This window comes from Prionailurus bengalensis, chromosome E2 (genome assembly GCF_016509475.1).
Source record: "Prionailurus bengalensis isolate Pbe53 chromosome E2, Fcat_Pben_1.1_paternal_pri, whole genome shotgun sequence".
NCBI lineage: Eukaryota > Metazoa > Chordata > Mammalia > Carnivora > Felidae > Prionailurus > Prionailurus bengalensis.
Window position 1 is genome coordinate 19,248,124 of NC_057352.1, and position 12,939 is coordinate 19,261,062.

The 12,939-nt window shown below is 46.7% G+C and overlaps 1 protein-coding gene across 3 annotated transcripts in view; it reads right to left on the bottom strand.

The window, feature by feature from the left end:
• GARRE1 (granule associated Rac and RHOG effector 1) overlaps window positions 1-12,939 on the bottom strand; it is an 83,832-nt gene that overhangs the window by 4,951 nt on the left and 65,942 nt on the right. For all 3 annotated transcript variants that reach the window (XM_043599066.1, XM_043599065.1, XM_043599067.1), the window contains 4 exons: window positions 11,882-11,979; window positions 6,702-6,827; window positions 4,584-5,617; window positions 630-795 (listed from right to left, as the gene is read on the bottom strand). In XM_043599066.1, the coding sequence (XP_043455001.1) occupies window positions 630-795; window positions 4,584-5,617; window positions 6,702-6,827; window positions 11,882-11,979 (1,424 nt within the window). The remainder of the gene's footprint in view (window positions 1-629; window positions 796-4,583; window positions 5,618-6,701; window positions 6,828-11,881; window positions 11,980-12,939) is intronic.

Consider the following 12,939-nt stretch of genomic DNA (forward strand, 5'->3'; position numbering starts at 1 on the left):
CCTCCCCTTCTAAAAACCCAAGCAGTTCTTCCTGTCCCTTATTTCAAAAGTAACATGTGCTCATTGTTGCTCTGTATTCTTCTCAGAAGACTGTGCTCTGCATAGGAAATTCATTTGAGAGCAACAAGTTGAAATGATCTTTGGCTGTCTAGACTTATGAACCAGGTGGCAATAAGAGACATGAAAAGTCAACGTCCGGTTGTCTTTAGGATGAAAATCCCCGTTGTCTCACTACACTGGCCTCTGGATCATACACCTTTGCTTTTTGGAGGCTACAAGGGCCACATTCCGTAAATCACATGGGTTCCACGGCCATGCCCATTTCAACATCAAGATCGTGGTAAACATGCAGTTACCTCATAAACACCATCAAATAAGTTCCTCGTTTAGGGCAGAAGAGCACGTGTTGAAAATTAACAATTTATACTGATGATGGTGTTTACAGAGACACATCATGCCACTTGGCATTGTAAGAGTCTGTCACAGAACTCGGACCTCCTGAAGGGTTGACAAGATGTCACTCTCTCATCTGGGGCCTTGGAAATGAACTGCCTGGTAAGAGTGCACAAGGGTCCCACGGGGCTTACCCCAGTCCCAAACTCCGCCTCCCTGACACATGCAGCACTCACCCTTCTGTGAAGAACTCCGGGAAAGGCCAGGTCCGATGGGCATCATCCATGGGTGGCCAGTGGCCCCGGGGGTTGCCTGGGCGGCGACCGTGTTGAACTTGCCTTTTCTGCTGCATTGCCTGGCTCACTCCTGCCACATAGCGTGCAAACTCGGGGTCTGAACCCACTGTGTCAAGACAAAGGGACAAATAGGTTTTGGGGTCACACTGGCCTCTTGTTTCCTTCCCTGCCTCCTGAGGATGTGCTGGTCACACACACAATGAAAAGTGCCAAGGCGCTGCCGGGCTTGTGGCCCAGAGCAGCAGGACTGCCCGGCAGCCCGCCATGGTGAGATGGGCTCTCAGCCACAGGTCTGAAGCTGGGGTGTGGTGTGTGCATAGGGACTGTCAAGAAGGGTTATACCTAGGACAGAGGCAGGCTGACTCTGAACAAAAGACCGAGAACACAAAAGGATCCATGATTAAATGTTAAACACCAGTTACTTTAAAAATTCCCAATGTCGGGGCGCCTGGGTGGCACAGTCGGTTAAGCGTCCAACTTCAGCCAGGTCACAATCTTGCGGTCCGTGAGTTCGAGCCCCGCGTCGGGCTCTGGGCTGATGGCTCAGAGCCTGGAGCCTGTTTCCGATTCTGTGTCTCCCTCTCTCTCTGCCCTTCCCCCGTTCATGCTCTGTCTCTCTCTGTCCCAAAAATAAATAAACGTTGAAAAAAAAAATTAAAAAAAAAAAAATTCCCAATGTCTGGTGCTACATACTTAAGAGCTTAGAACATCAGATGATGTCTTCGGTCAACTGATAACCTGATAGTTATCAGAGCATCATGGTCAGTCAGAGATATGTCATTCCCACGTGGCCCAACTCGAATCCAGGATTTTCCTGGATACTGGATGGCAGACCTACTCATTCAGTCTGAAGATAACAAGAGTGGTAATGGAGGAGTTAAAACTTCAGAATGCAGTAAGAGGTGACTGGAAACATACCGGACAGAGCCGAGTAAGGATGGGCAGGAGAGAAAACAGCATAAAAGGCATGACAGAAAGCGTCAGACAAGAAGATATGGCAGGGAAGTATCTACGGATCACAAACTGAATAGGCCTCAGCAGTGTGTACTTGTCAGCTTTAAGCTGGCGAAGGTACCAGGGCACGATCGCATTACTGGCCTGTCCTCAGGGCACTGCCACAGGACTGCTGCGTGAGACTGCCCTGTGTGCAATGCACAAAGATGCCCACACTGGGGTGGTAGTGCTGGGCCGAAACCAAGGCCCCCTTCTTAGTGAGTCAAACCATGTCACCAGGGGCCAGAGTGTCTGCGCGCGGGGGGGGGGGGGGGGGGGGGGGGGGGGGGGGGGGGGGGGGGGGGGGGGTGGGGAGGGGTGAGGGGGGGGGGGGGGGCACTCTGCTCTCCCAGGCCCTGCCCTAAAGGGTGCCTTCTGAAACTCATCTATCCAGAGGAATGCCCTTCCTTAATTTGGAGAAAGGGCTCTAGAGACCTTATGCTCTCAGGTGGGGTCTGCAGGAAGGTACATAAGGACCTGCAGGTCAGAAAGGAGGAGCCAGAAGCAAAAGCCAGTTAAGTCCTTAGGCTAAAGACATAAAGGCTGCCCAGGCCTCAACAAAGATCAAAGATCTGGCAAAATTCTGCCAAACACCATTTATACTCTGGATTTAATTACATGACTATCAAAAGACGTACCGTTTAACAGCAGCTGAGAAACCGTGCTGCACCCACCCCGGTCAGGGGCAACCAGGTAGGCCTGCTCTCCCTGTGCCCCGTGGGCAGGGCTGCCCACATCTACCACCCAAGGACAGCAGGAACAAGCAAGCACGAGCAACGGTATGAGGAATTTTTAGAAGACATAAGAAAACATTTCTTTCCATTAATAGTTAATGCCAGGTTGTTTTAGCAGTGGATCTCCTCTTCCACTGGTTATTTCTATAAATATTTGCTGTAGTTATTTATAATACTTCACAGTATTCTCCTTGTGAATGAGACATATTTTCTATTCTGTATACCTTTTGCTAAATTCGAGAAGGCATTAATGGATTTCTCTGTATTTATCTTCCATCCACCTGCCTTACCGACTTGCTTACTAATTTTAGAAGTTTTTTTATTGAGCTTTTTTTCTAATTCTACTGCCAGCAAAAAGATGGTTTTCTTTTTTTAAATTTGTTTATTTGTTTTTGAGAGAAAGACAGAGCATGAGGGAGGGAGGGGCAGAGAGGGGGAGGGGGCAGAGGATCTGTGCCGACAAGAGAGAGCCTGACATGGGGCCTGAACTCATGAACTTGAGATCATGACCTGAGCCAAGGTCGGAAGCTTAACCGACTGACACCCAGATGCCCCCAGAGATGTGCCTTTTAGTGTATCTTTCTCTTTTGCCGTGTTTGCTAGAAAGTCTAAGACAAAGTTATATGCTGTTGGTGGTAATAGCTGTCACCCTGTCTGGGTCATGATTTTAACTGGAATGATTTTGTTTCACTATATAGAGTACTACTTGCTACCGGCTTTTGGAAGTCTTTATATATATATATTCAAGAAATTTCTTTCTATTCATCTCTTGAGTTTTGTTTTTCTGTGCTTTTGTTTTTGTTTGTTTGTTTGTTTGTTTTAAGGAATTACGGGTGTCTTTTTCTAGAGTCTTTACAGCATCTCATTTAACTGGCTGACGCGATGGATTACTCTACGGTAGCAGAGTCCCTAACACTGAACCACTTTCCACCCCTGCAGTAAACCGGGTTTAGTAACAGACACTGTATCAGACACTTCCGACACACTGCTAGGTTGTCTTGCCCCTACCCACATTCATGAAGAGATGACTGCAGTTTGCTTTTTTAACAATCTTTATAAAGTTTTTATGGTGAATCACGTTGGCTTCATAATTACCGTTCCAATCTCTTCCACTGATGGAGATCTAGGCAGGTCTTCCACTTCTGGGTATGATTTTGGTAAATGTGTATTTTATTAGGAAAGAAGTCATTTTCCACTCAGTTTTCAAATATGTTGTCATTGAGTCATATGTAGTAATGTCTTACACTTCTTTCAACCTCTCCTATTTCTGGAATGACAGCTCCTTTCTCTTTCTTAATCTTGTCTCTCTTTGCTCTTACTAAAGCTTATGATAAATTGGTTTGTCTATTTGCTTCAAGAGATTTCTTCTTTTAGATTTTATTTTACAATTTCGACACTACTTTTCTTTTAAATTTGGGGCGCCTGGGTGGTGCAGTCGGTTAAGCGTCCGACTTCAGCCAGGTCACGATCTCGCGGTCCGTGAGTTCAAGCCCCGCGTCAGGCTCTGGGCTGATGGCTCGGAGCCTGGAGCCTGTTTCCGATTCTGTGTCTCCCTCTCTCTCTGCCCCTCCCCCGTTCATGCTCTGTCTCTCTCTGTCCCAAAAGTAAAATAAACGTTGGAAAAAAAAATTTTAAATTTAATTAATTATGGCTTTTGGCCTTAATTAGTTCCTCCTCCTAGTCTGTTTTTGTTTGTTGTGAAGTTATGTTTCTAATTTCTCAAGATAACTCTGGTGGTATTTTCAGTGTTCAGGCCAGAGCCTTATTCTATGAGGCAGGAAGGTACTCCACTACCTCCCATAGGCCCAAGAGTCTAGGCAAAGAAGAGTCACAGAACAGGTTGTGTACTCACAAAGGACCAGCCACCTTGGCTCTCACGAATGGGAGGACCCAGACTGGAGCCTGCTTGAATTATGGGACTTGGAGCTACTCAAGTAACTTCTCTTAGCCTCAATCCCATTCTCCATATAGTGAGAGAAACCTCATTCTCACCACTGTTGCCTATCTTTGCTGGAGGTGCCCCATGATTACCAACCGACAGTGAGAAAGGGTCTTTAAAAGGAAATTAGGTCACTTCCCCCCACAAGTAAGGCTGTGTCAGGCACTATGAAGTCCTCAGTGATTATATTTATCTGAAAACCCCAAGGGGCAGGGGTGGGTCACATACCTGCAGGATCAAAAGGCAGAATCTCCCCCAACATTCCAAAGACTCCATCACTTTGGTCACGGTTTGGCCAGGTGTTATTTCTAGGTCCCTGTGGCTTCTGCCCCAAAACCTCCGACATCACATTATCCATATAGCTGCTCACCAGACCCAAGCTGTACAAGTCAGAACTGAGATCAGATATGCCAGGCCACTGGCCAAGAGGAGACAGACCTGCTCCAACAGGCTGTGCTGGCTGCTGGGATGAGCCATGTACCCATTTCCCAGGGGCCCGAGGCTGGGGTGGGGGTTGCTGAGGTCCAATGGGTTGGAGCAGGTGTTGGTAGTATTGGAGCTGGGGCTGTTGTTGCTTTGGGGACTGCTGCTGAGCTGCCAGGCCTGGCTGGGGTGTCAGAGGAGTGTGGGCCCCAGCCTGGGGCGGCCGTGGTGGAGGGGGCACCGGCAGTGGTGGCTGCTGTGGCTGCATGGCTCCTGCCTTCTGTTCAGTCACCATGGCTGTGGCAGCAGAATTACGCCTTGTCACCAATGGGGAGCCCTGATGTGACTGGCCCATGTTAAAGCCCGAGAGAAAATCTATCACCTCCTGCATTTCCTGATCGGTTGGTAAGTTCATACCCTTCTCATCCTTGCCATCGTCCCCTTGCAGGAAGTTGTCACGCCTCTCCATGAGAAAACCATTGGCCATTTGATTACCGGGATTCTGAGTGGACTGTGAGGGGTCTGTAGTCCTGGGGAAATTACCAATGTTCAAAATGCTTTGTAACCTTGAATCAATATTGCTGGGCATTTTGGCCTTCTCTTCTGAACACCCAGCTATGAAGATGTTTTTGGAAGGGGTATTTGGGATGGAATAATTTGTGCTGCTGCTGGAGCTGGTACACGAAGCTTTCTTGGTGAACCGGGATGTCAGTTTGGAGAACGTCTTCTGCAGACCACCTGAAGATTTGTTTCCATTCCCAGAAGGCAGGTCAGCCTGATTCCCAAAATCACAGATCTCCCTCTGAAGCTGGATCTGTATGCAGGGTAAAGCTTGCTCCCTATTTAAACAGAGATGTATTAAAAAAAAAAAAAAGACAAATATACAGATTGGACAATGAAATGATCTCTACGCATTTAAGGACAAAAACAATCTCTCTAGTTGGTATCAGGTTCCCTTATTTTATAGATAAATAAATGAATACCCAAGGCTTTTAAGTGTATGTAACTTAAGTACTTACTATGCATATTTATGATAAAAAAAATCTACAGCGTCTAACATGAGGCTGTGAAAAGTACATTTAGATTCTGGCTGGAGGAGTTTGAGCGAAACCCTCTAACCACAGTACAGAGTGAAGCAAGGGTAGAGCGAGCATGCAAGTGGCAGAGGCCAGCTTTGTGCCTGGAGGATGAGGACGGGGGCTGGGCCAGCAGAGGGACGTGGACAAAGCCCCACAGCAGACAGGGTGGGCGAGCGGGACTCAGTGACACTGTGCAGCACTGCTGTCCTTGGAAGTGATTTACAGACAGTGCTAAGAACAGATGGTTGTTACTTCCAAGGTTTTCTGGGCACTTTTTCTAGTACTGAAAGCCCTAGAGTCAGAAAGGGTATGGAGTGGAGGCAGGCGACGCTGGTGGGACCCCGGACAAGCCACCTCAGTCTCCTGGGCTTCATCGCTCATGAGTTAAGAAAGGGGGTGCATGGCTAGATGTTTAAGATCCCTACCATTCTAATGTCCATAATTTCCAGAGACAATCTTGTGACTGTCAGCTGCTTTCAGATACAAAGTTGATATAGGACATAAGTAAGTTTTCTAAACATTTCTCTGCTCATAAGGTGTAAATGAGTTGGGTTAAAACCCTCTTGATGGGCTTACTCTCGAGTGATAAAACAAATGAAGGCAGACATGTGAAGTAACTGGAGGAGTCTGGGTAAAGGGCAGAGAGCAATTCTTGGTATCACCGCAACTCTTCTGTAAAATCTCAAATCATTCCAAAGTTAGGTTACCAAAAAATTCGCTTTCTCGCCTTACTGACTCACACGCTATCAGCGACGTGAGCACACACGAAGCTGTATGTGGTCATGCTGTCCCTAAGTGTGGGCCTGAATATAAAGCACTTGAGGTGACCGGCGGGGACACCGACCTCCCTGCCCTCCAGCGGTTGAGGTCCAGCACAGCCGTGTAGAGCACGTCCACCAGCCCCAGGGTCTTCTCCGGATCCAGGCTTCTCTGCAGCAGGGACATGGTCGCAGGGTCCTCTTTCAGGCACCTAGGCACGAACCGGGCTGTGTCAGTCTGGGCTACACTTCCCTGAAAAAGTGTTTCAAGCAGGCCTCCTACAAAAGGCTGCCATTTTTACATGCTTTGGGCACCAAATAAAAATTGAGCAACTGAAGAGCACTTCGAGAATGACAAGGTGGACGCTGGAACCCGCTGCCCTGCAAGAGGAGGGGGAGCTCTAGGATCTCCCTGGAGTCTGTTCAGGAGCAAGAGAAGGGTTGGCTGGAGGGGATACCTTCTGGGGGCCCTAACGCCCTCTCGCTGCCCACACCAGCCCCGGTCCTGACTTTCTGCCCTACCCTGTGCAGATTCTGTGAGCCAACACAGTATCTGCTCCTTTCCAGAACATCCCTGCTCCCACTTTCTTGTTAGTGCTTCACACCTGCACCCGGGAAACTGCAGGTCCATGGAGGTAAAACCCTCACCGTCTGCCACCCAGACTCGCTGCAAATTTCAGGTAAGCAACAAACAGCCTTCCCATAAATGAACGTTTTCCAAGATGACCACCTCAGCCGCGTCCTCTCTCCTCAGACCCTGCGATCCCTGCTGCCATCATCCCTTCTTCCCCATCACGGCTCTCAAGTAACTGAGAAGACACACGAGATGAGGTCTGCTTCCTCTCCTCACCACCACGCACCAGCTCACCTGCCCGTGCCGCCTGCCCCTCCAGTCACGGCGGAACACAAGCCTTGCTCTGCCACAGACTGTCCCTCCAGCTGAGCGAGCACTGCATGCTCTGGACCCTCCTGCTTTCCCGAGGACCCTGCTCACCTAATTGCCCCCTTTGTCCCCATGACATTCCCTTTGGCCAACAAACCAGCCTCACTGACCAGTTTCTTTCTCTTCGCTCCACATTCCCCGCCAGACACTGTGAATTTCTCTGCTCCCCCTCTTAGCCAAACACACTGTCTTCTCCTCTTCCTTACCTCATATTCTCTCTTTCTTTTTTAAAGTTTATTTATTTATTTTGAGAGAGAGAGAGAGAGAGAGAGAGAGAAGGGGGGGGGGGCAGAAAGAGAGAGAGAATCCCAGGCAGGTTCCACAATGTCAGCACAGAGCCCGATGCGGGGCTTGATCTTGCAAACTGTGAGACCATGACCTGAGCTGAAATCAAGAATTTAGCCGACTGAGCCACTCAGGCACCCCTTACCTCCTATTCTCCCTTCCCCCCACCACCAATGGGCTTTCATCCCCATAACTACACCAGAATAGCTTTTATCAAATAACTTCGTTCTTGCTAATGTCAAAGGTCAATTGCCTGTCTCCACCTTAATCTCTCAGCAACGTTTTGCAATGTTTCTTTCCTCCCGGAGCACTGTCTTGTGTAGCCCGATGACCCCCAAACTTGCTCAACTTTCTTCTCACCTGGCTGGCAGCTCCCTCCTGGTCTCCTCTGCCAACTCTTCCTGCTCCGCTTCCCCCACCTCCGCATGGTGGCGAGTCCCAAGTTTTGTCCTTTCTCCCTAGACTGCTGCATCCGGTCCTGCGGCTGTACAGACTACCCTACACTGAGGACTCAAATCTCCTTCATCAGCCGACCTCCTTCTCCCAAACCCCACTCTCCAGTATCTAACTGCACCCTTGACATCTCTCAGGTACATCTAACAGGCAGTCTGGCCAGCACAACGGATTCCTCTCCTCTCCACCAGAAACCACTCTGATTCCTACAGACTTCCTCCATAAGTAAACAACACAGGGACCTACCCCAAACCTACACATCATCTCTGGCTCCCTCACAGCCCATGCCAACCCACCAGCAATTCCCGACAGCTCTTCTTCCAAGACACATTCTGAATCCAAGCCCTTCTCACCACCCCTCTTATTACCGCTCTACTCCAAGAAACCTCCAGCAGCTGTGTCTCAGGACCAACCACCCAGCCGGCCTCCTTTCCTCTATCTACTCCTGTCCCTCCCAGGCCCACTCTCCCACGTAGCCAGAGTGAGCCTCCTATAGCACAAATCAGAACACATGACTTCCCTATTTAAAACCCTCCGGTGGCATTCCATCGTGATTGACATAAAATCTAAATGGCACCTCAGGGGTTGTTGTGACCTGGTCTCTCCTGCCTCTCTGGCCACATCTCTCTTCACTGTCACCTCCGCTCACCTTGTCCCAGCCACAAGGTCTTTGCTCGCTCCCTGCATATGTTGGATTTGCCCACGTCTCAGAACCTTTGCTTTTGCTGCCTCTGCCCAGACTGCTCTCCCCTGAGAGCTGCTTCCCACCATTTAGGCGCTCACTGCCCATTCAAGGTACCTCCTCAAAAGAGGCCTCTTCTGAGAGGCAGAACCGGGAAGATGTGGTATGTCTTCTCCTAAGCACTCTGGGAGTTAAATGGTGAAATCAACCCTTGCGAAGCCATCCTAAGGAGGCAGCGGCACTCTCCAGCATGACTTAGGGCTTGAGAAGAAATACGTCTGTGAGGCTACGAGCCGGCCAGCTTCAGAAATACTGCAAAAGGCAAGCTCTGCCAGTGCCAACCAGACCCTGGCTCTGGGGAGAGAATGTTGGCCAGTGGACCTGGCCAGGGTTCATGTACCTGACTCTCTCAGCCTGGAACTGCTGATTATTAGGACCTACTCGCTCTGTGCTCCCAAGCCACTCCTGGCTGTGATTTGGCTGGTCACATATGTTTGCCCACTAGGAGAGCATCTGCTGCTGGTCATGCAGAAAGAAGTACTACACTTGCTGGTGAGAATAATTTCTCTTTCTGAAAATCAACAAATTGGCACTTTTATCGTATCCATCAGTCTCAAGAGTTGATCACTAATATCTCTTTAAGAGATGAAAGCCATTCTTTTGGTAAATCACACAGACTTGCTCAAAGCCATTCTACTCTGGATAAAAATCCAAGTCCCTCAGGGACCCTGTGTCTCTTCAAGACCACCTCACACATCTCCAGCCAGGCCAGGTCACCCCCCCCCAGGCTTTTGCATTTGCTGTCCCTTCTACCTGGAAGAAACGCTCTCCCATCTGCTCTGTGCACGGCTGGTTCCTCTCAAATATCGCATCTTCAAAGAAGGACCACTCACAAGTGACCTTCTCATCCAAAAGAGCCTCCCTTCTCCCAGCTGTTCCAGTTATTCTTCATCACACGACATCATTCGACTCTAATTCCCCTCATACACATGCCGCGGCTTGAACTGAACTCGTAGGCTTGTTAGCTGCCCCTCACACTCCCTCTCATTAACAGGTCAACACTATTAGGGGCAGGGGCCCTGTCTGTGTTGCTCATACTTAAATTCCGAGAGCCAGACAGTATCTCTGACACATAGTAGGTATTCAGTAAGTACTTGTTGAAAGAAAGACTGGATAGACACCTTAAATAGGACGATTAATACATCTAAAAAAGGTATTATGAAAGAAACCCTATCTGGCAGTGGGACACTCCATTTTATTAAAAGCAAAGCATATAATAAATTCTTGACTGGCTTTGCTAATAATTTTATTTTTTTGAAGGTGGAGTAAAGCAATCACTTCTGCTTGCATTCTTCTCAACAAGCACGTACTTTATACTTTGAAAGAAACAAAAACGTGCGTTTTAAAAGACTTTGTATTTTTACCAAAAGTAACCAGCAGAGGGAGCCTCTCCAAGAAATTACAGTCTGTAAGGCCTTTACTGGAGGTGCAATGAATTACAAAGGAAATCAATCATACACGGAGAGTTCTGGAACCAGTGAACTGCAATTAGCCATTTTAGTACTAGTTGTACACCTTGGGGTGGGGAAAGATGTGAACTGGAAAACAAATTCAGGAACACAAAAATCTTATAGACAAGTGAGCTTTCAGTTTATTGTTTGATAGGAATGAAGATGTGTATATAAGTTAACAGTATGCCATCTCAATAATCAGATAAAAAATTGGAAGGGGGAGGTTTTGGGACATGAAGTGAACTGCCAACTGTGACTTGATTTATCAGCAAGTTCTAAAACTCTGGGCAGAGTCTACCACTGGGCCCTCTCATGTCTGGGAGCAATGGTTTAAATACAACTCGAATGCATTACCTGGCTCCCATTTTAGTCCCCCTGGTCACCAAGAGTGCCATCACGCTTGACCATGGCCATCTCTACCTACCTAAATGTCTCAGAAATTTTCTGTATGGTTACTCATTCATATCATAATCTTAATAACAAAAGTCGGCCAACACACGCTCATTTTTGCCATTAATAAAGTTATGATGCTGATCCTTTAGCTGAATTTCTCTGCACATCATCGGGATGAGCCGCCGGACCGTGGAGCCGCTGGCGTCAGACTGCTTCTTTCAAGGCTTCTGACACACTGAGCCGCCCTCCAGAAAGGCTGTCTGATTTATTCACTTTCTGTGCCTGTTTTTGTATGGTCTGGCTCAAACTTTTATTTTTTATTTTAAAAATGTATTTATTATTCTAAAACAATTTTTCAACACCAGTGGGCAAAATGACATCATACTGTTTCTTTACTCTGCCTCTATTAGGTGAGGTTACACATTTTCTTCATCTATTGTTGATTACCTATTCATGCACCTGTCCATTGTCTTATCGATTTGTAGGAGTTTTAATAAACTAAGGAGAATACTTTATCATCAGTTCATAAATGTAATTAAATAATTAGAAACAAAAATGGCTCAGTCCACCCCCAGGTTGGGAATGGCATGAGCTCAAGATAATCAGGGTTGTTACTGGAACAGACAAAGGAGGAGAAGGAATTTTATGTTCTGTACTTAGTTTTAGAGAAACACTGGTGACTTAGGGAAAATGATGTACTCTGTTCAAAAGCTATGGACTCAGTAACAAAGAGAAGATAATATTGCTCATTATGATCCAGGAGTATATAACATTTTAGTTATACTACTTGTCAGACTATTTTTCAGACACTTTGGCTTCCTTATCATGGACTGATAACCATGACACATGATGTCAACACACCACCATTGCCCGTGTACCTGTGCAAGCAGCAAGACCTGACGCGTCACCTAACACGGGGTTTGTCCAAAGCAAAGCAATGTTTTCAAAGACGTGCAAACTTCAATCATTAGGCTTGTGTTAATATAAGAGTGACGTTACCATGTGGATGGGACTTGAACCACAATTCTGGAGCCCTCTAAACTGATTTGGGGGGCATAGGCTTCTTTATTTTCAATCTGTGCTGTGTCAACTACCACCTAAGAGAGAGTGAGAAAAACAACAATCAGCTTTCAGAGAGGAAAATGGATCGCAAATAAATCCAATACATGAGCCTACTAAAGCTGAGTGACTCTGGCAAGAACTATCCCCATGGCAAGGCAGTTATGCAGAGGCCAGTCAAGAGCCCCATGAAGACAAATGCAAGTAATAAAGATGACTGAAGGCAGTAATACTTCAATAAACAGAAACCAAATTCTGAGTGCAAGATGTACTGAACTTTCCAAGCACTTTTAGTACTTTTTGCCAAACTATAAATATGTTAATTAGGAATTATTTTGTTTCCACTTAGTATTTTTTTTTTTTACTTTATGCACTTGAAAGAAATAAGACCGTCATTAAAAATTGAACCACAGCTTCAGAAAAGCCCATTTGTAACGAATGAGTACAAGCTAGAAGTGGATGAAGCTCTTTTTATTACAAGATCATTTTATCCTCAACCATCAATAAAAACAGAAGTAGTTCAGAAATGTTAAGATGATTCTTCTCTCAATGATTTCTTCTTATTTGGAGGAGAGTCTTCAATATTACATAGGTGATATAGTAGCTAGGTAAGTTCGACAGTTTGACAAAATGACGACTATATTTTCAAATAACTAAAAGAATTTAAGAAAAAATCATAAAGCACTTCAAAAATAATCTGTTACAGGGCACCCGGCTGGCTTGTTCAGTAATCTGACTCTTGATCTCAGGTTGTGTGTGCGTGCCCCATGCGGAGTGTAGAGATTACTTAAAAAAAAAAAAAAAAAAAAATCTACATCTCTCTATATATCTGTTATATTTCAAAGCCACACAGAGTTGCTTATTATGATTCCGAACTCAGCCTCTAATGGAGCTGATTTCCACTGCTGTAAACAGATTTCCCACAGCTGGTCTGCAATGTCCTTTGGAAAAGACTTCCTGTCCAAGTAATAGCCATTGTTGGACCAGGCAGGTGTTTC